This window comes from Xenopus laevis, chromosome 7L (assembly GCF_017654675.1).
Source record: "Xenopus laevis strain J_2021 chromosome 7L, Xenopus_laevis_v10.1, whole genome shotgun sequence".
Lineage (NCBI taxonomy): Eukaryota > Metazoa > Chordata > Amphibia > Anura > Pipidae > Xenopus > Xenopus laevis.
Window position 1 is genome coordinate 109,587,539 of NC_054383.1, and position 27,993 is coordinate 109,615,531.

The 27,993-nt window shown below is 41.2% G+C and overlaps 1 protein-coding gene across 4 annotated transcripts; it reads left to right on the top strand.

Moving 5' to 3' along the window:
* Positions 1-6,674: 6,674 nt before the first annotated feature.
* On the top strand, positions 6,675-27,232 carry dnaaf3.L (dynein, axonemal, assembly factor 3 L homeolog). 4 transcript variants are annotated; one of them, XM_018224630.2, is made up of 12 exons: positions 6,675-6,795; positions 6,878-6,993; positions 8,870-9,009; positions 9,526-9,619; positions 10,431-10,588; positions 16,070-16,246; positions 17,827-17,949; positions 21,844-21,966; positions 23,003-23,210; positions 23,285-23,399; positions 26,725-26,799; positions 26,941-27,232. In XM_018224630.2, the coding sequence occupies exons 1-12, from the start codon at positions 6,749-6,751 to the stop codon at positions 27,107-27,109; spliced, it is 1,545 nt and encodes a 514-aa protein (XP_018080119.1). In that variant the 5' UTR covers positions 6,675-6,748; the 3' UTR covers positions 27,110-27,232.
* The last annotated feature ends 761 nt before the right edge of the window (positions 27,233-27,993 follow it).

Genomic DNA, 27,993 nt, shown 5'->3' on the forward strand with positions numbered 1-27,993 from the left:
ATTGTCTAATTGATATAATTGTTAGTAGCTAAAGGTAATTTAGTGTTCCCCCATTTTTGCAATTATTCTACAGTTTAGCTAAGTACTGAATGATCTATTCCAGCTGTCAGAAATTAATGAGTGCAGCATAAAGCATTTTTAATTAATCTACATAGAACTGTCTGAAAACGCTGAACGCATTCATTCGAATTTAGAAATACTGTTTTAATTATATAAAACGAATGGAATGTGCTTATTGAAAGCATTGCTATCAGTAGGTTTAGATTCGAGTGTTAGATTTTGATCATTACAGTGTATTTAGGAGAGGAGGGCAATGTGCAAAGATTGGATGAAATCTGCATTTTAAAAATAATTAGCCACAATACAGTGGTTGTTTTCAGAATTCCAATATACAGTATTCATAGGTGTCCACTGCAATTTACACGCAATTGGAAATGGTAAATTGTGCACAAGTTGCAGCACACATTTCCCCCTCGCATTTGTGTTAATATGGCATTTGTTAAGGCATGCTGCATTAAAAGTAGATTTAGCGATCAATACACTGGCAAATCAGTTACTGCTATTGGCACAACCGTGAAAGGGAACCTGGACATAGCTCAAAGCACACCATAGCACACACAGCTTCAGTATTAGGACTTCAATGGCTCCATTAGTAGATGCATACAAGGCAACATTTCAGGCCCCACTGGGCCCTTTCTCAAGCCTCAATGGAACCTTCCTGGGACTCCAGATTAATGTTAATTGCAGGGTATCCTTATGTGTGCTGAAATCTAACATTGGTACTTGAAACTGGCAAGCACTCCGTAGTCCACTCGTAGAGTAAAATCGTTAAAGTTTATTTCAGCAGGTTAAAAACTTGACGAGTTTCGTATCAAGGATAAGTAGTCATTGGTCTATGACTACATATACTTCATATGAAACGCGTCAGGAATATGATGTTCTTAACCTGCTGAATGCACATCACCTACACCTACGGGTTTGGGGCAATGCATCCGGGCCACTCGTCTACTTTGGTGAGTGCTGTCTGTTTCCTAAACCTTTATGCATTGAAAAAGTGTGTGCGAGTCTAGAAGTGTGGGACCTGGGGTATGTACACCCAGGTCATCGGATAAAAGGGTGAGAATGTTTGTGGCTTTAAAGGAAAACTATACCCCCAAAATGAATACTTAAGCAACAGATAGTTTATATCAAATTGAATGACATATTAAAGAATCTTACCAAACTGGAATATATATTTACATAAATATTGCCCTTTTACATCTCTTGCCTTGAACCACCATTTCGTGACTCTATCTGTGCTGCCTCAGAGATCACCTGACCAGAAATACTACAACACTAACTGTAACAGGAAGAAGTGAGGAAGCAAAAGACACAACTCTGTCTGTTAATTGGCTCATGTGACCTTACATGTGGTTTGTATGTGTGCACAGTGAATCTTACGATCTCAGGGGGCGGCCCTTACTTTTTAAAATGGCAATTTTCTATTTATGATTACCCAATGGCACATACTACTAAAAAAGTATATTATTATGATAATGGTTCATTTACATGAAGCAGGGTTTTACATATGAGCTGTTTTACTCAGTATCTTTTAATAGAGACCTACATTGTTTGGGGGGTATAGTTTTCCTTTAAGGAGGCTATTTGTTGGTCTTCAAGAGTGGTATTGAGATATTCCCTATATATACATATATGCTTCATAAAAACTGGAAGTTGGAATTGAGTTTAATTTTTGTGTAGTAACATTGACTTGACAACAAGCTGACAGGAGCATGTATGGACACCATGACCTTTCTAAATCAGGGCTCCCCAACCTGTTATATCCATAAGCCACATTCAAAGAGTTGTGGAGCAACACAAGCATGAAAAAAGTCCCTAAAGGTGCCAAATAAGGGCTGTGAATGGCTTAATGGTATCCACTATATGGACTGGCAGCCTACAGGAGACTCTGTTTGGCAGTACACCTGGTTTTTATGCAACTAAAACTTGCCTCCAAGCCTGGAATAAAAACACAAGCACCTGATTTGAGGCCATTGGGAGCAACATCCAAGGGCTTTGTGAGAAACATGTTGCTCGCGAGTCGCTACTTGGAGATCATTAGTTTAAATGCATACGCGATCTTAGGTCCAATTTAGCCCTTGCATTTGAAAATTATCCTTTTGGTATTTTTGTTCAAAATTGCCTACAATCTGTGAATAGGGTTTCACCTGGCCAGTATTTTACCGGCCTGCCTGGTAAAAATTATACTTGACCCCAATGTTATTAATAAGGAAAAAAATCTAAATATATAGGAAGGCGGGTATTTTTTTACAAAAAAAAGGCGAACCCTATCTGTGAGCAAAGTGACAGATAATTAGCAGATGAATCAAACCACTTCAAAATGTGGTAACAAAAGGTCAGATGCAGAATTTAACTGCAAAAAGTTGTAGTGTTTTTAATTACACAACATGTTTCTAACAGGAGCTCTTTTTCAAGTGTAAGTCAGAATACAAATCACTAGGGTAGGACTGGGCTGGCAGGATACCGGGAAAAAACCCAGTGGGCCCTGGCCCAGACCCACTTCCCCAATCTGCTGGGCCCCCCCAAAAAAACAAACAGTGGCGGCGAGCGCCAGACTTTGCGCATGCGTGCTGGCATTTGTGCGTGCGCCGCATGCATGCCGCCATTCGCTTATGTGCACAGGGGCTCAGAGTTGGAGTATGCACGCGGGGGCCCCCAGAGGTTTGAAACCTGGTGGGGCCCCCCAATGTCCAGTCCGACCCTGCAAATCACATAAGGTATTTACCACATAAACCCCACCCCCTCCCATTAGTGATGCAGCCACTCCTGAGGGTAATTTTACAGCCTAGCTACTTAGTTAAAATAAATATATCCATTGGTTTCGTTGGACGGAAGTGGTGGTAAGAGGTCCTGAAAATTGAAATCATTGATTTTCCTGTTTTAAGTTTATCACTTTGTACATTGTCTATGCCAGCAAATTTCAGTTGCTTGGTTTTTGATAAATGTATTATTCTATAACACATATAATATGGTCTCCTTTAAAGACGAAAGTCTTCACTTGATTTATACTGTACATATAGGCCAAAAGGAAGGCTCTTTAACACTCACTTTAGTAAACCTAGATTGCCTGGTGATTAGTGTTTACAGAGCATCCCAAGGAAGGTGAAAACAGTAACCCAGAAGCCTGGAGGAATGCTGGAAGAGCCTGGATACAGAGACTAAAGAATGGCCTAGAGAGGAGCAACTTTTATTATTTATTTAGAACTTCCCACTAACAGCCAATGAGACACAAAGAGAGTGAGAGTTTCAGTGCAAAAAAAAGCAATTACAATCCTGAAGTACTGAATTTACTCTTTTCCCCTCAGCCGGGTTGCCAGGTTGACTGTTTTCTAGCCTAATTGGGCTATTAATTTATAGCCCAGGCTGGTTTTGAAAGTACAAACTAACCAAGGTATGTTTTTGGGCTACTTTTGGGGCCTTTGGCTGGTTTGTACTTTGGAAACCAGCAAAAGTTCTTTCTTGCCCTAATGTGCCAAACCTGCGCCTCCCAATGCATGCTGGGTAATGTTGTTTGCCAACTGCCAAGTTTAATGTAAGACTACAATACCCAGCATGCAATGGGACTGACTTTTGTAGAAGTTGGGAGTTACCAGATTTTGGGCTGTGTACCCCAGTCTCCCGTCACACTTAAAGGAAAACTATACCCCCAAAATGATACTTAAGCAACAGATAGTTTATATCAAATTGAATGACATATTAAAGAATCTTACCAAACTGGAATATATATTTACATAAATATTGCCCTTTTACATCTCTTGCCTTGAACCACCATTTCGTGACTCTATCTGTGTTGCCTCAGAGACCACCTGACCAGAAATACTACAACACTAACTGTAACAGGAAGAAGTGAGGAAGCAAAAGGCAGAACTCTGTCTGTTAATTGGCTCATGTGACCTTACATGTGGTTTGTATGTGTGCACAGTGAATCGTACGATCTCAGGGGGCGGCCCTTATTTTTTAAAATGACAATTTTCTATTTATGATTACCCAATGGCACATACTACTAAAAAAGTATATTATTATGATAATGGTTCATTTACATGAAGCAGGGTTTTACACATGGGCTGTTTTACTCAGTATCTTTTAATAGAGACCTACATTGTTTGGGGGGTATAGTTTTCCTTTAAGCATTCTCACATTTTCTGGTGGCTTTCCTCAGTTTCAGACAATTTGGGGCAAAAATCTACTAGCTACTAAAATGTCTAGAGGTTGACCTGTTTCACCAATATTTATTGAAATTATATATGTATTAGGGCAACCATCCATCCTGCTGGGCTCTATTTCTCCTCCCTGGCTCTTCAATGACAGCGTGTCGATCTCCTTCTCCAGGAAGTGAACCAGCTGGGCGGCGTGTTTGTGAATGTGAATAACCTCCGCTCCTGAGGAATCGGGAAACGAGAGGCGGGAGTGGTGGAGGCTCGGTGCAGGGGACTAGGCTGGAAGAGGTGATTGGAGCCATCGCGAAGGCGGCAGTTCGCCTGGGCGATGTGCGGAGAGAGCTCTCTACTGACAGCGTCTCCAGCACATCCGCAGCCGGATAGCATTGGGCAGGGACCTTCCATTCACAAACACGCTGCCCAACTGGTTCACTTACTGAAGGCAGGCTCTGCAGAGAAACGCGGCTCCCTTTACTGCTCCATACAGTGATTGAGGGTCTCCCCAGCAGCCCGCAGCAGCAGGCAGAAGGAATCTTCTCTGTGCCAGGATAGCCATGTTTCGCTGATCCGGAAACAATGCATTTACTATTAGAGAGAGACTAAAAATAATGCAGAGGGTTCTGGGTTACCCGTGTGCATGGAAGGTATGCTGTCGGTCTGCTATCTTACAGTGGGGACAGGAATAATGACAACGCTGCGGCCCTCTGAAGAGCTGGAGATAGGGTTGACACCTTTTGCAAATTTTTTTTTCCGGCTGGTGGGGGGCGGGTACAAAAAGGGGTGTGGTGTGACATCAAAGTGGGCGGGTTGTGGCGCAAAGTGGCGGGGCCAGGACAAAAACCGAAGGACAAGCTAAGTTTACAGGGGATTGGGGGCGGGCCAAGGGGTCTTTTTAAAGGACCAGTAACATCAAATTTTTTTTTTACAGAATTCATTAGAATACCACGAAAAAAAACACCAAGACAAATAAAATCTTAAATTAGCAAAGCCTTTATTAAGAAATAACTTACAGAAACTCCACTTCCTGTAAGCAGTAAGCACAATCCCGGCTGAACTGCGAAGTGGCAGTCTCAGGCACTCGTGCGCCGGTTGGAACGCTCATTCCGGCAGAGTGAAGGCTGCAGCACATATCCCATACATCTCTATAGCGTAAGTGGCAGGTGCCGGCGTTTTCTTCGCCAAACACCGAATGGAGTGCTCAGTGGAGAGACTAACGATTTGCTCAGACAGCAGCGGTTTTGCATAGACTGGACTCAATCAAGAGCGCTTTTCGCCCCCCTGCGACTACAGACTGATCCTTGCAATTGTTATAGCACATGAAGGGATGTGGCCGCTGCTGCCTCTCAGTGGGAGACACGGAGTCTCTGATTTAGGGATAAGCGCTGCAACCTTCACTCTGCCGGAATGAGCGTTCCAACCGGCACACGAGTGCCTGAGACTGCCAATTCGCAGTTCAGCCGGGATTGTGCTTACTGCTGCCTGGGATGAGAAGCGCTGACATTCTGGGACCTCGGGGATTTGGTAATGGCGAAGTACTCCGTGCTGTACTGTGCCCATCTGGATATAGAACAGGAGTAGAACAGGCACCAGCAACTGATTGTAGCGAAGGAAGGATAATCTACTGGCAGCACAGGAAGAGGTATCGGCACAGAGGTGGAGAAGGAGATGGGGGCAGAGAACACAGTGTCACTAGAATAGCCAGGGAGGAGAAATCAAACGCCGCAGTATGGATGGTCGCCATGTCGCCGTTTCTGTAGAGGACAGGAAGTGGAGTTTCTGTAAGTTATTTCTTGATAAAGGCTTTGCTAATTTAAGATTTTATTTGTCTTGGTGTTTTTTTTCGTGGTATTCTAATGTATTCTGTAAAAAAAAAATTTGATGTTACTGGTCCTTTAAGGGTATTACAAATTTACCAGCAGCTAGATTGCCGGTAAATTTGTAATACCGGCCCCAGCCTTGGCAGGTGTTTTACCGGCTAGGCCGGTAAAATACTGGCCGGGTGGCAACCCTAGCTGGAGAAGGATATCGACACGCTGTCAGTGAAGAGCCAGGGAGGAGAAATCGAGCCCAGCAGGATGGATGGTCGCCGTGTCGCCTTTTCTGTACAGGACAGGAAGTGGAGTTTCTGTAAGTTATTTCTTAATAAAGGCTTTGCTATTTTAAATTTTAATTTGTCTTGATACTGTTCCTTTCACTGCACTGTCCATATTGTGCTATTTTTGGGCTACTACTTCTGAGGTGCCTCTTGGCTAGTTTTGGCCTGGTTTCGAAAATTAGACCTGGCAACCCCGTCCCTCAGTATCGTTAATGAATTAAGACACGATACGCCATTTTTTCACGCGCGGATAACTCAATCAATTGAATAGCGAGTTCCGCGCTACACACACAAAGCGTTGCTATGGAGGCCAGGAAGTTTATGGTAGTCTCCAACCTAACTACCCGCTTGCTTCCGCCTTCTTTATCTCTCCCCTTCCGATTGGTAAAATGCGCTGTCAGTCACGGCATGCTGCGGATCGATTGGTTAGAACGCTATGAGAGAAGGGCGGTCAGCTGGTGCGGTTCAAACAGAGGAGCTACGGTAAAGTTTCAACCTGTGCTACCGTGTGTAACTGAGAACTAAACACGTCGTCATACACTTTGTTCTACTATTCTACTCCTAGCTCCATGGCTGCTGCTGCTGGTAGAAGAATGGGGCCGTCATGGTGGGGGTTCAGCCCTGCACTGGATCTTCAGGTGCACTGTGAGTCCATTCATTCTCTCCCCTCCACCCTTACAGGTACCATGACTACTGTTCTATAGAATGATGTGTGATCAGGCTCAATAACTATCTATTCCATATGTCCTTTAAAGCAGAGGAGGGATGGCCAATCATCTGCCCATGAGCTTGTCAGAGAATGCTGGGAGGTGTAGTACATGTAGGAAATCCTGCTGTGGGACACTGTATGGAGCATTAGGTCCTATTAAGCCAATAGGAAAGAAATAAAGGCTCCACACAGAGAAAATAGTGTGGCCATGTCATTACAGTCTCTCCCACTTGCACCCTCTTTACTGCTTGTGCCCCAAACTTATTCCTCAAGTGATATACATCCTTTACCCCATGTCCTACATCCATCTAACCTTTCAGCTTTTCCATCTACTTGCCCCCAACAAGGATCGTCCGGTTTTCTGGAAAAAAAATACCGGCCTTCCTATACTTTTATGCGTTTTCCCTGTTAATAACATTGGCATTAAAAATATTTTTTACCAACTAGGCCTGTGAAACACTGCCCAGGTGGCAACTCTACCCCTACATCTTACACATGTCCCACCCAGCATGGAATCTTGTCCTTCCACAACCCCAGCACTTCAGCCTCTTTAGCCCACCATTGAGTGTCTTTTCTCCTTCTTTCCACACCCCACAAACCAGGGCATTTTCTTCTACCTAGGGGTCTCCTTTCCACCACATGAGCACCTCACATATTTCAGTACATCCATTACAACTTATGCAAACAGCACTTTTTGCTTATGCTCTTGACAAGACTATCCCGGCAGACACATAAGTGCAATGGCACACAAGGAGATTATTCGCCAGTGATAAATCTCTGCTTCTGCAGGCAACTAATCTCCTGTAAAAGTTTTCCCATAGGCAATAATGTGAATTGTGTTGCTTCAGTCTTCCAAAATTGCTTGAAGTTTCCTCTTGAGGCAACCAAGCAATTTTGGAAGACTGATAAGCAAAGCATGGGTTTTGCCACCAGCAATTACTATTATTGCCGGTGGGAAAGCTTTTAGCGCAGATAGGTCGCCCACAGAAGAAGAGATTTATCGCTGGCAATTAATCTCCTGGTGTGTCGTTGCCCTAAGGATTATGTTGTTGTAGTTTTTTCCTCTTTACCACCCAACAATGTGCCAGTTAGTATTCCCAGAATTGTGGCAGTTAGTATAACAGTAGGAAAAAAGGGAAAGACAAGACCGAAAGATTAAGAAAAACATTTATACAAAAGTAATAGGAGGGGGATGGGGGTGTGTGGCAGTGTATTCCTTGCCCATAGTCGGCAGCTTCTTCTCAAATTGTTACAATAATCCTATTTGCAGTAAACTTTAAGAAAAGGTATAATCTGGTATATCAATCATTTTAGCACTCAAGCTGCGTCCCTAGCAACTGTAGGAAGACATTTTGGTTGCAGTATAGCATAAAAAAACAAGCAGGGCTAGAGAGTTAGTGGGCTTACCTCACTGTTGCTGTGCATGGGTAGTATTGAGTGGTAGCACAAGTTGTCAGACATTGGTTACAAGGATTCCTCCCCAAGCAATCCCAGAAGCCAATACAAATTATTAATATAGGGTGGGTCTGGGTATCCCATGTGACCAAGTTAGATAGAAAACATTTTTCCTTTAGTGTGCTTTCAATAACTCTTGACCACAATTTTTTTACATCGACTATATTTATATCTACGATGTCCTTATCAGTAAAGCACAAAACAGAGATTTTGTTATCATATACTTTTTCTAGCAGATAAGCGGTTACACTTGATAAGGGGCAGAAACATGAATAAAATTAGTACAAAAAATTCACTAAGCAGTACATCTGTGCATTTGTGCCCTCCTTTTGATACAGATTCAAGGTTTATTTGTGGGCAACCATAATTCTATTTTGAATTTCATTTTTTCAGGCTTGCAGGGGACCATTCAGCACCTGACATCTTCTGATGGTTTGCCGGAACTGAATATCCTTCTGGTTGGGGGTGGCGATGGCCGTCATCTTCTCAAAACCATTTGCCAAGCCAGTCGCTGGCCACATAGAAAACTGAAAGTAAGTTAACTATGGTGACATGAACAATGGTGGCAGGCAAACTAGCTCCATAAATAATGGAAACTATTGTTCAAGTATTGAGAATAGAGGGTCTTATTATGGGTGAACAAGATATGGCCTGTTTGCTGGGTTAGGATGGGCAATAGTATAGAAATAGAGACACGCACACAAATATTGCAGTGGGTAATTACATCCCTTCCATTAAAATCTTTTATTGTAAGTTTTACAGTACAAACTGTATGAATTGTTTATGTGCTTGCCTCTATTCCATTTCATGTGGAGTTTTGCACTGGACTGTGGGAGGCTTATTACACCCTACAACAACTGCAGCAGAGTTACAAGTCGGTCAGGGTTAAGATGAGAAGATAGAGAACTACGAAGAAAATAAATTCCATGGCTGCCAGATGTAGAAATTGTAGATCTTACAATTGCTGCTTTGTAGGAGAACATGGAACTAATTTTGGAAAAAGATTGCTGGCTGTGCTTTAAAAGCTAAATACACTGTTCTTCCTTTAGTTCTTCATAATTGAGAGTGACCTGGAACTGCTGGCACGACACATGTTGTTTTTAAGTTTGGCTCTAGAACATCCAGAACAAATGGGCTTGCAAGGTAAGAGATAAGATGCAGATGAGTTTAGATATATAAGCCTATTTACCAAAATCCAAATTTATGTAGTTTCAGTTTTTTTTCAACCACGACTAAACTCTTATTTTAAAAGCACGAATGTCTGCTTTATTAAAAGGTTTGAATATAAAAAGCACAATCGAATAAAAACAAGTAACAAATCTGTACATGGATCTAAAAACCTGGAAATCCTTGTTGACTTGGATTTTTCATGCATTGACAAGCGAAGAAACTTTGAAGGACAGCTTCTGCATGACTTTGGCAGCTTTTGGATAGTATTCCTATGCATTAGAGTTTTTACGCTTAATAAATCTAAAATTTCATATTCTTCACATGCAAGGTGCAAGGTTTGTAGCACTAAAACGTTTAAATCATGAAAAAAAAAAATACGTTATCGGCTCCATAGAGTTCCAAATACTCAGGGAAGCATATTAAGCCAAATATTATATTTTAGTTAAACCCCCTGTATAATATATACATTAACTTATTACAAAAACTGGCAGTGATGTGGTTAAAGCTGTGGCACTTTATACAGAACTCATGAGCAAACTCTGCTGATTGACCACTTGCCCGCTGAGGCCCTTCGATCTTATTGTACTGCTTATTGAATTGCTAGACAACACGCAGCACGGCATAGATCAAAGGTGAAAAGGGAAGCATAACACCTACAGTGTTAGCAGGCAGGTCTCTAATAGCTGGCATCATCGTTTTTGTGATCTACAGCAAGCAAATGGTTACAAGGGAGGTGAAGAAGTCGTGCTAAAATGAGACCACATCATCCATTTTGTCATTGCAGAAAAGAGTGAGCTCTTTTTGGAGCTTTTTGGGAACAGCCTGATCCGTAGTAAGACTGCCAACTATCTGCAGGAGAAGTCTGAGCTGTTCATCCAATGTGTCACGGACCCAGATTACCAACAATGTGTTATGCCATTTTTAAACTTGTCTTCAATAAAGGTAAATCATTGTAATATATATATAATGTGTAAAATGTATAACAAAGCAATAGAATTCGTAATAAATCAGATGAAAATTGAGTGTAGGACTGGCCAGATATGGGATGACTTTGACGTAGTTGGCCAGATTAAATATATTGTAATATGTGGACAAATAATCCCTGTTTTGTTTAAAGGGTAAGGAATTCTTTAATAGCTGTATGCACAAAATGTCTTAAATATATTGATAATGGGTTGGGGGCAGAGGACCGCTTGCATCTGTGTATATGTATGTATGTATGTGAATATATATATATAAATATAAAAAAGCAATTGGTTGCCGGCACTCACCTCCGCCATTCGATCATTTGCCAGGTGCTAACCCAATTCAATATATAGTCCAAAAATAAAAGGAAGCACTCACGGCATAAAGGCTGTTAGAAGTCCTTTACTGAATCATATAAACATTTATGCGTTTCGGTACCTCAAGGGGCCGTAACGCGCAGATGTTTATATGATTCGGTAAAGGACTTCTAACAACCTTTATGCCGTGAGTGCTTTCTTTTATTTTTGGACTATATCTATCTATCTATCTATCTATCTATCTATCTATCTATCTATCTATCTATCTATCTATCTATCTATCTATCTATCTATATATATATATATATATATATATATATATATATATACGTTGGCCGAAATAAGCCTGTTGAAATACACAGGCCAATTTCTGTCCCTTCAGGGGCAGTAGCCTCCTCTTCCTAATACAGAAGCATTGAGTTGGCTCCAGTAGAGACACACTGTGCTGATTTTGGTGAAGAAATGCAAGACTTTGTCTAATCAAGACCGCTAATCAATTTACCCTAAATAATGGACGCCACCATGTCCGTAGTGTTTATACAGTATAGTGAACAACTCTTTTCCCCCATATGTAATAAAAGGCACTAAGTTTGCCCCGAGGCAGTAACCCATAGCAACCAATAAGATGTTTGCTTTTCAACAGATGACCTGTAAGTTCTACATTCAGATTGGTTTCTATGGGTTACTGCTCCAGGGCAAACTTAGAGCTATTTATTATGTAACTGTCTTAATCTCCTCTATAGTAAATTCCTTAAACCACTTATAGAATGAACTCCTCCTTAACTGTACCTGAGACACTGACACAGTGCCCATCTGATTTCCAGGATGGTAGTAAGAATAAAAACTAAACTTGTGTTAGCAGTGCAGTCTGGTGGTGAGCTGTGATGGTGTGTGTTTTAAGTCTCACCATTTATATGGAAGCAATATGACACATACCTTAGAAGGGTTATACATTTAACATATGTATTATATTTAGGTGGTTATTTATCAAAGGTCGAATTCTAGAGGTTTTTTTTATAGCTCAAATGAACTCACAACCTGAATGGTTTCTAATTTAAGAAAAAACTTGAATGGAAAATTCTTGAATCAGCGAGTTTGGGGTTAACAACCCAAAAACTTAAATTGATTGAGTTTACATCAAGGGTCTTGCCACACAAGCAGATTCAGGGAGATTAGTTGCCCCAGCGACACGCGGCAATTTGTTTTCCGATGCCTTTGGGCGACATCGGAAAACGAAGTGCCGCGTGTTCCTTCCCCCAGACGATTTTAATTTTAGCCGGCGGAAGGCAGTTTGGGGAGATTGTCCCCCCAAAGAAGAGGAGATTTGTCGCTGGGGCGACTAATCTCCCCGAATCTGCTCGTGTGGCCAGACCCTAAAAAAGAAACTCTCATTGCTTGAATTGATCAAGTTTTTGGGCAAAACTCTCTAAAAAAACCCAAACATCATAAAGGCTATTAACATGTTCAAATGGTTCAAGGGACCTCTGCCATTGACTTCTACATGACCTCGGCAGGTTTTAGATGTAGGTGTATTTTTGGATTCAAGCTATCAAGGTATAATCAATCTCTGAAAATTAAAAAAAAAAGATTGAACTGGGAAACTAGACTCCAAAATAACCTTGAAAACTTGATAATATAATATAATATCTTCCCCTTATTGTACAATATCAACGTTGTGCTTGCTTGTACCCCAGTAATGAAGAGCTTTTAGAAACAACACAGTAATGAATCTCTCATCTCCCACATATATTAGTTTCAAACATACAGGATTATGAAAGTATTTGATATGGGCTCTGCCTTTCCTTCTGTTACTGCAACAAACAAATTCAGCTTGAAATAGTTTTGCAAGGTCTAACCGTCCTCCAGCAGCAATGTAACCCCTGAAAGTAGACATGTCATAAAATCCGTCGTCCCAGGAGTTGCATTAATTGTCGATGCTTAAAGCACTTTCTCAACAAGTAAAGTGCAATTTTGAAAGTTAACTGCACAAACACTTGTTAGCATGTCAGGGTATTAGCTATCAAACAGTTGAACCATGTACTCCATTATATGCAGTCACTGATTTGAAGGAGCTAAAGGCCAAATCTGTCTTTCCATTTAGAAAGTCAATGAGTCTGACAGCTTTAAATTCTATGACTTGTTGAAAGAACTGCTAAAGGCTTCATGCAATTCTGTTAATCCAGTACATAAGAAAGGGCTCAGACTGCAGTACTGATTTACTAGCAAAGTGACCTTGTAGGTTGCCTACATGGTGTCTGAAAACAATTTGCAATTGGTCTTCATTTTTTAATTTTTCAATATTTTTATTTTTTGTATTATCTGTTCAGCAGCCCTATATGCCCTATCAACCAGGCAGTGGTTTTAATGTGAGTCTGCAATATGAATAGGCAAGGGTATGAATATAAAGATAAGTAATAACACCAACAAAATTGTAGCCTAACAGAGCAATAGTATTTGCTGTATTTGAAAGCTGAAAAGAAGGCCGAAAAAGTCAAATAACCCTGAAAAATAAATAATGAAAGTATCCAAAGATCATAAATAATGAAGACCATTTGCAAAGTTATTAGGTATAGGCTGTTCTGTGATATAAAAAAAGTTGACTTCAAGGTGAACCACCCCTTTAATATATGTCTCTGTTCCTTTATTGCATTACTGCCTCTTACTTTGGACTCCATCAAAGTTGAGCTTATTTGGAATTGGTATCCGAGGCAATACTACTTGGCCTGGTGCCCTGCCTTGTTCACCCTTATGTGCTTGGTCTGAATGGACCCAGTATCACTTGCTCCTCTCACTTGCCCCTCTCTATTCGCTACTTTCCCCAGAGAATAGTTCCCTCTCCTATTGTCCCACTCCACCCCTAGTTGCGCCTCAGGCACATGCTTCACAATGGTGGAGGGCACAATCCAGCTTTGAGCTCATCATATCTGTTAAAGGAGAAAGAAAGGCTAAAATTAAATAAGCTTTATCAGAAAGGTCTATATAAATACACCAGTAAAACCTCAAAGTAATGCTGCTCTGAGTCCTCTGTCAGCATTTCTTTCCTTCTATTGTGTACACATGGGCTTCTGTATTCCTGTTTTCAGCATAAACCTCCAGGGCTAGGGCTTGAGCATGCTCAGTTTGCTCCTCTCCTCCTCCCCTCCCTGCTGTAATCTGAGCCCAGAGCTATGAGTGAGCAGGGAGAGACTTAAGCAGGAAGTGATGTCACACCAAGCTAATATGGCAGCTGCTATCCTAAACAAACCGCAAGAACTTCTAGAGCTGTTTACTCAGGTATGGTAGAGCATTCTGCAGAATAAATATAGTGTTATAGCTTGCACTATTGCGGCTAATCTATTGGCAATAAACTGCTTCGGTAGCTTACCTTCTCCTTTAAAGGTTTCAGAAATTCAACAATCAGATCTATCAAACTACTAACTTGATCTCCATGGAACTGCATGAGAATTGTAGCAGATCACATTCCTATGGCCAGCACTCTGCTCTACGAAGACATCAGTCCAGGCCTTTTGGTCTCCTCTGTATTCCAGATACCCCTCTTCTGCAAATTTGAGTCCATTTGACAAAAATACATTATGTTATCAATAATGTGGATTTACCCAAACTCTAATCGACCATTTAGCAAGCACATACACTAAATACTGTCTTGCTTGGACAGAATCTAGGGCAGCGTGAGTATTAATGATTTGCAGAAATCTGCTTTCTTCTTTCTCCTTTTACTTTGAACTCACATTATCCATTTCCGGTATCCATATCAATATTAAAAGACCCACCGCTGTCCTTTCATCTTCCCAAACACTGTTCGAATGAACCGAGAAACCTGGCATCAAAGCTGAATGTATGATTCTTTGTTGATTCCATTATGTTGCTGTTTGTATATCAAAATCGACCACAGTTTTTCACTTAAAAGCTTTTATTGAAAATAATAGAAGAGGAACCATACAAAGGGGCTTTAGCTATTGCAAGTGTGGAATGGCACTCCTTCTTCCCATATGTGTTAATAAAGTGATAATTGGATTGATAATTGAACTTCAGATTTAGTAAACGAACCATCTGGTAGCACATGGTAGGTGGCTCTCTTTCTAAAATCTGTAGTGGCTTTGTAATAGCACTGCACCAGTGAATATGCAGCAACTATTCAAGGGCAAGTGTAACTAGCAAGCTGTTGATCATATCTCATATCAAAATTTCCCCAACAGCTGGGCTGGCAGGCAGACGCTGAGGCTGTAACTTTGCAACAATAAATGTGCCAAAGGCTAAAAGGAGCATTAATTTTTTTCCCCTTTTCTATGTATGTGTCTTGCACTTTTAATTGCATATTAAGGTCCCCATAGACGCAAAGATTTTTCTTTGGTGAACGACCGATTTTAGTGCAATCTGACCAATCCATCAAATTATCGTGAGGTTAGTGGGAATCAAGCTATTGTGCATCTAATGATTTTTCGTCTGACATCTGCAAGAAAATTGAGTGGCCAGGTTAAAAAAATTTCGGCAGTCACAGTGAAATCGAATTATTTGCAGGGCCAAGCAGGCAGCTACCCTCAGTCTTCCTGGTTTAACTAGACAATATCACTTGAAATGGTCTTTTTAGTTGATGGACAAATCGTACATTTAAAAGAGTGTTTCAAGATAATCTTGGTCTCACGATAACGAAAATATCTTTTAAAAATCTTTACATCTATGGCCAGCTTGAGACTGACATCTGTAACCCTAAATATACTGCATATTTATGGAACATGAACATCTTTGAAACAAAATTAGTGGGTTAGTAAGGCAGCAACTGTGGGTAGGGTTGCCACCTGTCCGGTTTTGAACCGGACAGCCCGGTATTTTGAAGGGCTGCCCGGTTCAATGCTTCCTGCCCGGTTTTCCAAATAAGGAAAACCGGGCGGGATTAGCTTGATTGACGCCGCGATCGGCCAATCGGCGATCGCGACGTCATAGCTCCGCCCCGTGACGTCACGGGACCGCCCACTGACGTCACGGGAACGCCCACTGACGTCACGGGAACGCCCACTGACGTCACGGGACCACCCCCTGTCCGGCTGGAGCCACAGGGAAAGGTGGCAACCCTAACTGTGGGCGTGTAGTATGTGTCTAGCTAGCATTTGCTGCATCAACATATGCGTTTCTTTCTTTTCAGTTTAAAGAACGAGACGAACTTGAAGACATTTTTAAGTTTTGGAGAATAGCCGACCCAAAGCTGTTCCCTATAGACAAATATTGGGATGGAAAGAACAGGCGACATCTGGGGACCCGCTATGACTCCAGGAAAGGTGCTTATGACTGGGATCTGTCCATGAAACTGCACGACAGAGGGGTGAGCTTCACTTTATAGTTTAATAGCTGGTGAATATTGCATATGTTTTCTGGCTTTCTTATAGTAGAAGGAATACCATTTTGCACTTAGGGGTGCCAAAAGTTAGACACCCCCCAAGTGATTACTTTTAAAGGGGACCCGTCACCCAAAAAAATTATTCAAAATCCTATTTTATCACATTAGTCAAGCGAAATGAACTTTAATTACACTATATAAATTATTTGAATCTTGTTTCCTTCAGTCTGGGAATTCATAATTATAGCAAGCAGGCAGGAGCCATTTTATGGACACTGTTATTAAGACAAGCCTTGTATCATCTCAGAATCTTGTTTGTGCACCAGAATGGGGGACCCAATGTCTATCTCCATGTACTGGCTACACAATTAAATGGTAAAGAGAACGGGGGAATGTGGGGAGAGCAGTGACATCTAGTAAGTGCTAAATGGAAAGTGAAAGTAATTGTCTGCCCCACCTCTATGCCCAGGGCATAGAGGAGTGTCAGACAATATTTGATTGACAGCTGAGATTTTTAAATGAGCTCACAACAGCTATGAATGCTTTAGTAAAAAATAGAAATTGGATTTCATGTTTAATTTGAAAAGGACTTTTATTATACAGATTTTTGTGTCTGGGTGACAGGTCCACTTTAATTACAGCAGAAAACTGCACCAGCCCGGGGGTTTTTCTAGCAAGCACAATGGAGCGATCCTCTTCCTGCTTCTTTGGGTCTTCTCGCAGCTGCGCATGTGCAGTACAGTAAAAAGCCAAAATTAAACTATAAAGTCGTCTATTTCATCTACGGCGCATGCATTTGCCCCAGGAAATTTGAAGAGTGAAGAAGCAGGAAGAGTATCGCTCTGTAGTGGTGCTGATTGGAGCACCAGCCTGGGGTGTCAGGTAAGTAAAAGTATTCACTTGGGAGTGCCTAAATTTGCCAGTGGGGTATATTTATCAAAGAGTGAGATCGCCACAGTCCGCTAGAGTGAAATTCCGCCACTCCATTCATTTCTATGGGATTTTTAAAAGCGTAGTTATCAATGGGTGAAAGTGAACGTTCATCCTTTCATAAATATGCCTTTCAAAATCCCATAGAAGTTAATGGAGTGGTGGAATTTCATTCTAGCGGACTGTGGTGATCTTTTAGTTCCCTCTTTGATAAATGTACCCCAGTGAGTGTAATGGACAAATACCATCTGTGTGTGGCCAACTTTATATTGCTCAGTTCATTCAGGGCAAAAGTCCAAGTGATTGGCACTGCAGGATGTAAAGAGAAGCTAGTCTGTCGGTGGATGCTCTTAGAATCTGATAATGTCTACATTATCACTAGCACCATATCTGCCAATATGATTAGTACTTGCGCTAAAACAGGGTTTGGGCTGTATATAGATAGAGCTAACTGGGCTGTAAAAATAATTTAAAATGAAAAGATTACACAAAGCATTCTTTTGCTGATTGAAGACCCAAAGGCCTATAATATCCCAGTGATTCTACTTCAAAGGCAGCATTCCATTTGTTTTGTGTGGCAGCACCCACTGGCTTACCTACTGACACTTCTGTGTTCTATATCTTCTTCTGCCTAGGCTGGGGTCATTAACAGCAGAGAATACAACTACTGGAGAGAGAAGGGCGTTGCTTTTATGAACCGGGAAGGAGTTTATGATGTTCCCAACAAAACTCTGGCTTCTCAAATGGTGGTACCACAGGTAATTCAACTGGTATTGTAGTTATTTTATGTGTATTTTCTTTACTTTTACAAATCAAAAGTGTTTGTGTATCTCATGTATGGCCCCAGACAATTTTTTCTTTTTCCAATGTGGCCCACGGAAGCCAAATGTTTGGACACCCCTTTAGATGCTTTTTGTCAGATTTCAAAGTTTGCTTGAATTGGTTGATCACCTTTAAATTAACTTTTAGTATGATGTAGACTAAAGTGCGATATTCTGAGACAATTTGCAGTTGATAATCATTTTTTATATGTGTGGTGTTTTTTTTGATTATTTAGCTTTTTGTTCAGTAGCTTTCCAGTTTGGAATTTCGGCATCTATCTGGTTTCTAGGGTCCAAATAACCTTAGCGATCAAGCAGTGGTGTACATGAAAGTCTGGAATATGAATTGGATAGGTAGATAAGTAATGAAAAGTAGCAATAACAATACAATTGTAGCTTCCCAGAGCAATAGTTATTTGGCCGATCCCCATTTGAAAGCTGGAAAGAGAAGTAGGAAAATAATGCAAAAACTATAAAAAATGAAGATCAGTGGAAAAGTTGCTAAGAATTGCTCAGTCTATAATACACTTAAAGGTGACCTACCCCTTTGTCAAAGCATAATTGGAAAAAAAAAAATATTTAGTAAGGTTTTTTATTTATTGTAATACCAAGGCCGGGGCCGGTATTATTACCATAAATAAATTTGTAATACCCTTAAAAAGACCCCTCGGCCTGCCCCCAATCCCCTGGAAATGTAACTTTTGTTCTCCTTCTTGAAATCTCTGTGACATGGCCATGCCCCTTTTACATCATGGTCCCACCCCTTTTAACATCACAATCCGCCCCTTTTTGTTCCCGCCCCCCACCAGCCAGTAAAAAATTTAGGAAAAGGTGGCAACCCTAAGTGACGCTGAGCTGGGGGTGGCACGATCCTTCCATAGGCTAATTACTAATGAAAACAGGACTTCAACCTGTGGAAGGATCGCTCCGCCCCAGCCCAGCGTCATGGAAGCAAGACTGAAGATCAGTTAGCTGTGTCAGCCGGACGGCTGCGCAAAGGTTCGCGGCGCTGGGGGCGGCTTTGAGGAACGGCTTTGAGGGGAACTATTGCGAGTACAGCAACTACTTGATACTGACACGTTCCTATGATATTTATAGGAACGTGTCGGTATCGCTTTAAAGGCGAAACAACTCTTTAATTATATCTGACTTGGGATCAAGTACAAGGTACTGTTTTATTCATTTGAAGCCTTACAGAGCATTTGTTTTTTTAGACGGGGTTTTGAAAGCTGGAAAGAGTCAGGGAAAAAAAAAAAGGCAAATTGTTCAAAAAGTCTAAAAAATAAATAACGAAGACCAATTGAGAAGTTGCTCAGAATTATCTATTCTATAACATACTAAAAGTTAACCGAAAGGTGAAACACCCCTTTAACATTTAACAAGATGCAAGAAAGCACAGCCATCATCCACTGGCCTACACAGCAGAAAAACCAATAATTACTTGACTGGTCATTAGGAAATCAAATTCATGTACATTTAGCTTCTGTTAATTAAGTGAATGACGCCAGCCAGCAGCAGGTCTTTTACATCCTAATAATAATATTTAGCTACATGAATAATTGTACAATTTGGATGCGAAACACTGCGCTTGTTCCCAGAGCTTGGACACCACACCATATAAACTCTCTTGTTGTTCTCAGCTTTATAGAACCACAGTGTTCTTTATTCAAATATCTGCCTACTAAATCCCTCCAACAGATGGAAGGAGACTACGTACAAGGGTTCCCAGCGAACCACCTCTGCTTGATTTTGTTTTTAAAGGGGAATTATTGTGAAAATGAAAACTTAATATAAACTGCATCATACTGAAATAAGAAACTTTCTAAATACAATCAATTAAATATTCTGCATTGTTTCTGAAATAATCAAGTTTATGTTCACTATCCCTCTCTCAGCATCTGTTTCTCTTCATTCATGAAGGAGTTGGGTGTCAGATATTCATTGACAGTTGGACCGAATATATCTTATGGGGGGGCTTCCGTTCCTAGCAGATGAATTCAAGCTCATCCAAATAACTGATTCCAGTACAAACAAAATAACTGCCTTTTGCACAGATTCTGCATGTAGAGAGACATGATGTCTGGTGATTTTAATAGAGTGAGCTCTAATACATCTTATAGGCAAAAGGAGCCCCCCTATAAGATATATTGGATCTAACTGTCAATTATTATCTGACACCCAACTCCTGCATGAAGACAGAATGAGGAGAAGCAGATGCTGAGAAAGGAATAGTGAAGATCAACTTGATTAATTGAGAAACAGTACAGACTTTTTGTATTTTGAAAACTTCTTATTTTAGAATGCTGAAGATTATATTACATTTTTCATTTAAGTGATAGTTCCCCTTTAACAAGATAAAGCCTGCTGCTTGCAAAGTTCCCAGCCCAACAAACAACCTCCCCTGCCACTGCCCCAAAGGAGAAGTTCACCTTCAAGCAGCATCACACTATATGCCAGAACCACACAATATACAATATTATATGACAAACTGTAATCATTGTTTCCCTCCCCCGCCATGCTGAATCCCTGCAACGTGGGAAGGAGTGATTTGTTATCTGCTTCATCCTTAAAGAGCAGTTTGGGAATCCAAACGTAGAGCAGGAATAAAATGAAGAGCCTCTTGTGCTTCTCACGGCCTAATCAATTGGCTGATTATATACTGGTTTGGAAACGCTTCCCATATTTCCCAAGTGCAAATTATTGGAAGTGACAAATCTTAAGTAAGAATCTCTACTCTAAATCCAGGCTGGGAAAGCTCAAACCTCTTCTTTGATGCAATGATCTCCCCGAACTGCCCTCCACCGGCTAAAATGACAATCGACTGCGGCAATTCACACGCAACGCTTCATTTTCCGAAGTCGCCCAAAGTTTCCTAGTGGGGCAATTTTGGGCGACTTCGGAAAACAAAACGCTGCGATTGTCACCCTGAAGAAGAGGTGATTTGTCGCTGGGGCGACTCCCCGAATCTGCTCGTGTGGACTGACCCTTAAGTGCCTACAACCTTAAAGGGAATCTATGGTCAAATTTAAATCCCCCTTTGGCTTTGGGGAGTTAATATAAGCGTTTTTCCAATAGTGATTATTTTTTATGAGCAGTTTTTCAGGCAATCACAGCGCAATCATATCCCCCACATACCTGCACCAGCTTTAGCATCGCGCAAAACCTTCACGGCCTGTGGCTATCTCCTCTTATTGGTCCGCCTGTCTCTGCTAGTCCCGCCCGCCTACCAATGAAAAATGAGTAGGCAGCTATAGGTATGACCAGAGCTATAGGTTCATGTTTGAAGCTTTGTTATACAGTAATAATAACCCCTTAAATGGATAACTTTTAGTATGATGTAGAGAGTGATATTCTCAGACAATTTGACACTGGTTTTCATTTTTTATTATTTGTGGTTTTTAAGTGATTTAGCTTCTTATTCAGCAGCTCTCCAGTTTGCAATTTCAGCAATGTGGTTGCTAGGGTCCAAAATTCCACTAGCAACCATGCACTGATTTGAATAAGAGACTGGAATATGAATGGGAAAGGTCTGAATAGAAAGATGAGCAAGTAAAAGTAGCAATAACAATACATTTGTAGCCTTTCAGAGCATTTTTTCTTAAGATGGGGTCCGTGACCCCTATGTGAAAACTGGAAAGAGTCAGAAGGAGAAGGCAAATAATGCAAAAAAAAAATTAAGACCAATCGAAAAGGTGGGTGATGATGTCTAGTCCTCAGTCTATATACATTATTAATATTTAGTGCACTGTGTACTGCTAGGAAATGTTTGTTGCTGTAGAGCATCATGTTTTCAAATCTTCATTCTTACAAATATTTCTCTTTTGTTTCTAGAGCAGTGGCAAAGTACTGACACGGGGCTACTGGGGAGATATTACTACCAGCCCTTACGTAGCTTTTGGAATTGAAACGGAAGAGAAGAGCTTGCTAGAAACTGCCAACGGGGTTCATGTTAAGGTAAAGTTTTGCCTTTAGAGCTTCCTATCCCCTTCCTTTTCCTCAGAAAGTGGTGACTATAATATGCCTGGAATTGTCATTCTACTCTTTCCATTAAAATCCATTTCTTTATGATCAATATGTGAGCTCAGCAGTCAGTGAACCTCCTTTGAACCCAGAAGTGCTTTATAATGTGGCACTTCAGTCGCTCGGTCCACAGATTCCACTGAACTGTGACTTGTTCTGATGCAACTCTGCTCAGTTTTATAACGGACTCCACGCAATACTTTCTTTGGGTGCAGCATGTGGCTCAAAATGCAGCCTTACTGGTTCAGTGCACAAGATGTAAAACCTCGTAGCAGTTTTTATTTCTAAATTACACTGTTTACACTGCATGTAAATGTAATTCCTAAACAAACAAGTATATTTTTTTAGTTGTAATATTGGTGAGGAGCCATCTTGTGTCATTTTGCCTGGTCATGTGTTTTGAGAAAGCACCACACTTTAGGATGGAACTGCTTTTCTGGCAGGATGTTTCTCCTACTCAATGTAACTGAACGAGTCACAGTGTAACCTGGATTTTTACTATTGAGCATTGTTCTTAGATCTACCAGGGAGCTGTTTACCTTCCAATTGTTCTGCTGATGGGCTGCTGGGGGGAAAGGAGGGGGTGATATCACTCCAACGTGCAGTAGAGCAGTAAAGAGTTAGCAGAGCACAAGTCATATGACTGGGGGCACCTGGGAAACTGACATGTCTAGCCCCATGTCAGATTTCAAAATTAGATATTAAAAAAAACAAAACAGTTTGCTCTTTTGAAAAATGGGTTTCAGTGCAGAAGTCTGCTGGAGCAACACTATTAACTGATGCGTTTTGAAAAAAACATGTTTTCAATGACAGTATCTTTTTAATGACAACTACAGATGTGGTGTGCAAATGTAAATTCATTACTTGTGTCTAAAGCAGCTCCTAGCTTTCACGATTCTCTCTTAAACTAAAGCATATATATATCCCGTTTTACTGGCGACACTGACACGACAATTCATTCCGCCTACAGAGTGCTCAAGAGATTGCGCTGCACAACATCATATCTTTGTTCCACGAGTTAGCCACTGGGAAAGTCTACTCCGTCCCGGCCTCTGGCCAAGCTGAAGCAGAACTGGTCAAGCCTGTCGGTGACTATAAAACAAATGGTGACCAAACAGCAGCGGAAACAATTGAAGAAAAAGCTGAAGCTGAGGATACAAAGCAAAGCAAATATAAAGGTAAGTTTGGCACATGCCTGATGATATTACCACTTAAACCTTGCATCATTGTGACAGCTCATCTTTCATTTCAGGCTTCATTACTCTGAACAATGTGGAGATTCATTTCTTGCCACTCAGCTGGGTAAATGAGCTTCACTGCAAGGGCAGATTCACCAATTTCTTCAACCTTCTCTATTTCTCCTCCAGGTAAAAGCTTTCTTACTTCAGCATTAGTTTTATGTTGCCTTTAAACTATATATAGTGACAGTGACACAATATTTGCTGAATAACCTAGGATATGTATGTGTTAGCATATAATGAGACAGATTTGAGGCTTTTCGTGGTGCTGGGGAAGAAATTTGCTTCTGTCACATAGCGGTAAGGAATTGTTTTGCCAAACTCTAATGCATTTCTCTGTCTTACTGATCTAGAACTGTGCATTCATATTTAGCCTGTATAGGACATCAAAACAATGAGGCTGTGACCCCTATTTATATATCTGGGGATATGTTCATGTTTCTTTCATGTTTTTCTGCCTGTCCTGATGCTTTGCATTCGGGCTGTTCACTAACTAAACCAATTTTCTGGGCTAAAACTGGCAGTGTTGCGTCAATTCAGGATACAATATATCCAGGTTAAGAGCTTATTGGGTTTATATTGAATACAGATGTATATTTTCGCTTTAAAAGAGAAGGAAAGCAACTGAAGTATTTTATTACCAATGGATTAGCCACAATAGTGCAAGCTAAAACACTGTATTTATTCTGTAAAATGCTTTACCATACCTGAGTAAACGCATTAGAAGCTCTCTCTGTTTGTTTAGGATAGCAGCTGCCATATTAGCTTAGTGTGACATCACTTTCTGTCTGAGTCTCTCCCTGCTCACTCATAGCTCTGGGCTCAAATTACAGCAGGAAGGGAGGGGGAGAGAGGAGCAATCTGAGCATGCTCAAGCCCTAGCCCTGGAGGTTTGTGTTAAAAGCAGGAAGTCTGATGCAGGAGCCCATGTGTACACAATAGAAGGAAATAAATGCTGTGTTTCTTTTGACAGAGGACTCAGAGCAGCATTACTTTGGGGTTTACTGGTGTATTTATATAGACCTTTCTGATAAAGCTTACTTAATTTTAGCCTTTCCTTCTCCTTTAATGGGGGATTAAATTTAGGTAAAAATTAAATGTTTTTATACGGGGGGGAAAGGACAAGATGGGAGGAAGAGAAAACTGCTTTTGCATTGGAGATCCTCCAGGCCCCTAAACAAGGGTTAGGCAGGCAGAAGAGTTACATATCTGTCTAGTGAACCCCACCCACACACTAGGCACATGACTCTTCTCCCTACCCCTAGTGCAACCCTGGCAGTGCATACGGTAGTTACATAGTTAAATCAAGTCCATCAAGTTCAACCCCTCCAAATGAAAACCCAGCATCCATACACACACCCCTCCCTACTTTTAATTAAATTCTATATACCCATACCTATACTAACTATAGAGCTTAGTATCACAATAGCTTTTGATATTATGTCTGTCCAAGAAATCATCCAAGCCATTCTTATAGTCATTAACTGAATCAGCCATCACAACATCACCCGGCAGTGCATTCCACAACCTCACTGTCCTGACTGTGAAGAACCCCCTACGTTGCTTCAAATGAAAGTTCTTTTCTTCTAGTCTAAAGGGGTGGCCTCTGGTACAGTGATCCACTTTATGGGTAAAAAGGTCCCCTGCTATTTGTCTATAATGTCCTCTAATGTACTTGTAAAGTGTAATCATGTCCCCTCGCAAGCGCCTTTTTTCCAGAGAAAACAACCCCAACCTTGACAGTCTCCCCTCATAATTTAAGTCTTCCATCCCTCTAACCAATTTAGTTGCACTTAGTCTCTGCACTCTCTCCAGCTCATTTATATCCCTCTTAAGTACTGGAGTCCAAAACTGCACTGCATACTCCAGATGAGGCCTCACCAGGGACCTATAAAGAGGCATAATTATGTTTTCATCTCTTGAGTAAATGCCCATTTTTATGCAAGACAGAACTTTATTTGCTTTAGTAGCCACAGAATGACACTGCCTAGAATTAGACAATTTGTTATCTACAAAGACTCCTAGATCCTTCTCATTTAAAGGGGAAGGAAACCTAGTCGGCGCAAACCCAACACCCCCCTCCCGTTTGTTGCCCACCCTCCCTCCTCCCCCCTGGCCTACCCGTCCCGCTGGGCAAATGCCCCTAACTTGTTACTTACCCTTCTGCGCAGGTCCAGTCCAGGGAGTTCACAGACGACATCTTCTTCCTGCTGTGAACAGCGTTTTGGCGGATGCGCAGTAGGATCATTTCGCCGGTACGGATCTACTGCGCATGCGCCAAAAGTCATGCGCATGCGCAGTAGATCCGTACCGGCAAATGATCCTACTGCGCATGCGCCGTTCAAAGCAGGAAGAAGATCGCGTGGAAGAAGATGTCGTCTGTGAACTCCCTGGACTGGACCTGCGCAGAAGGGTAAGTAACAAGTTAGGGGCATTTGCCCAGCGGGACGGGTAGGCCAGGGAGGAGGAGGGAGGGTGGGCAACAAACGGGAGGGGGTGTGTTGGGTTTGCGCCGACTAGGTTTCCTTCCCATTTAAGGAAACTCCCAACACACTGCCATTTAGTGTATAACTTGCATTTATATTATTTTTGCCAAAGTGCATAACCTGCATTTATCAACATTGAACCTCATTTTCCAGTTTGCTGCCCAGTTTTCCAGTTTAGACAAATCACTGTGCAAAGTGGCAGCATCCTGCATGGAACCTATAGTTCTGCACAATTTAGTATCATCTGCAAAAATAGAAACAGTACTTTCAATGCCCACCTCCAGGTCATTAATAAACAAGTTGAAAAGCAAGGGACCTAGTACAGAGCCCTGCGGTACTCCACTAACAACACTGGTCCAATTAGAAAATGTTCCATTTACCACCACTCTTTGTAGTCTATCTTTTAGCCAGTTCTCTATCCAGGTACAAATACTATGTTCCAGGCCAACATTCCTTAATTTAACCAGTAACCTTCTGTGTGACACTGTATCAAATGCTTTAGCAAAGTCTAAGTAAATCACATCCACTGCCATCCCAGAATCGAGGTCTCTACTTACCTTCTCATAAAAAGAAATTAAGTTAGTCTGGCAAGATCTATTACGCATAAAACCATGCTGGCATCTTATCCTTTATTAACCCTTTCTAAAAGGCTTTCTTGAGATGCACGTGTATTTTGTACCATGACCCTGGAATGGCATGCTACACATGTGTCCTGGCTATAGAGAGTAGGGTGAGCTGATTAGGGAGGAGAAACCTGGAAGGTACGAGTGATTGGCATGGAAGTGGCTATAATTGAACAGGACTAGGGTTTCTGGCTGCTGGAAGAAGCCCATAAGACAAATTAAATAAGCCCCTACTTGGCCTTTACTTGCCCCATTAGAGAATTGATGGAAAATAAAGTAGAATAATACAAATAAAGTTATAAGGGGACACATTGGTTACGTGACAACGTGTTTTTATCTCACTAGCATGGTTCATTTGCTGAAGCCGGAATACAAAGTCATTGCTGCCAGTAAAGCGACTCTTGTTTTGGAACTCACAAAGTAAGTAACTTGCCATTCAACACTCACCAGCAATTCTGCTTATTTAAATAGAACAAAGCCTGTATGATTGGATTTATGTACAGATACAGTGTGTTTTATGTTGCATTACTATTGCCCTAATACACTTGTTATTCCTTCAAGATTTATGGTGGATCTTCAGGCGGACAAAGTACAGAGCTACGTTTCTATTGTGACCAAACTTGCCCAGGGCGCTGGATTTACTTCGGATGAACCCATTGACTGGAAGACGCATTATATCGCCAGATTTGAACGAGGAGACGATTCTGTAGAACTGCAAACTGCCCAATGAAAATGGCTTCTTCGAGGAGTTTCTGTTGGTGTTTTTCGTATTTTTACTTTCCTTTCAGTCCACATTTATATATGTATTTATTGCCGTATAATGGAAGCTACATAAATACTGTTTTAATATAAACCGTTTTCATTGTCTAACCCTACCACTCATCTACTGTATATATCATAAATTATATATTGCACCCTATAGAAGCCTAAGAATATTACAAGAGGATTCAGACTTACTATGATTAACTCTGCATCACCCAGGCCAGTGTAGTAGTGAATGCAGACACAGGAGACTGCCCAATGGATATTTGGATAATTTTCAGACAGATATTGGTCAGGCTGTCAGAGGGGGCCCATACATGGCAGCTTTTATATTCTCGCGTATGGACAGTTATGGAAATAATTCTTCATGTTTTTGTAGAGTGTCACAGTGCTGTAAATGTAGGGGCAGCATACCCCATGCTGAGAGTGAGGCCCTCTCCCTATTTTCATGGACTGTTTATGTACGGGGGTCCGGGCCTGCAGTTGCAGTTGGCAGGGAGAGACCCAGGGATTCCAAAGTACACCCCTGACTTAAAGGAGAACTAAACCCAAAAAATGAATATGGCTAAAATTGCCATGTTTTAAATACTGAACTTATTGCACCAGCCTAAAGTTTCAGCTTGTCAATAGCAGCAATGATCCAGGACTTCAAACTTGTCACAGGAGGTCACCATCTTGGAAAGTGTCTGTGACACTCACATGCTCAGTGGGCTCTGAGCAGCTGTTGAGAAGCGAAACTTAGGGGTCGTCACAAATTATCAAGCAGAAAATGAGGTTGGCCTGTAATATAAGCTGATGCTACAGGGCTGATTATTAAATTCTGATGCTGATTGCACTGGTTTCTGTGCTGCC

Bases quoted from the DNA above. Each gene is read 5' to 3' on its own strand.
- dnaaf3.L (XM_018224630.2), top strand. From the start codon at position 6,749: ATGAGAGAAGGGCGGTCAGCTGGTGCGGTTCAAACAGAGGAGCTACG. The intron at 23,211-23,284 runs GTAAGTTTGGCA...CTTTCATTTCAG, and splicing joins AAAGCAAAGCAAATATAAAG to GCTTCATTACTCTGAACAAT. The intron at 23,400-26,724 runs GTAAAAGCTTTC...TTATCTCACTAG, and splicing joins CTTCTCTATTTCTCCTCCAG to CATGGTTCATTTGCTGAAGC.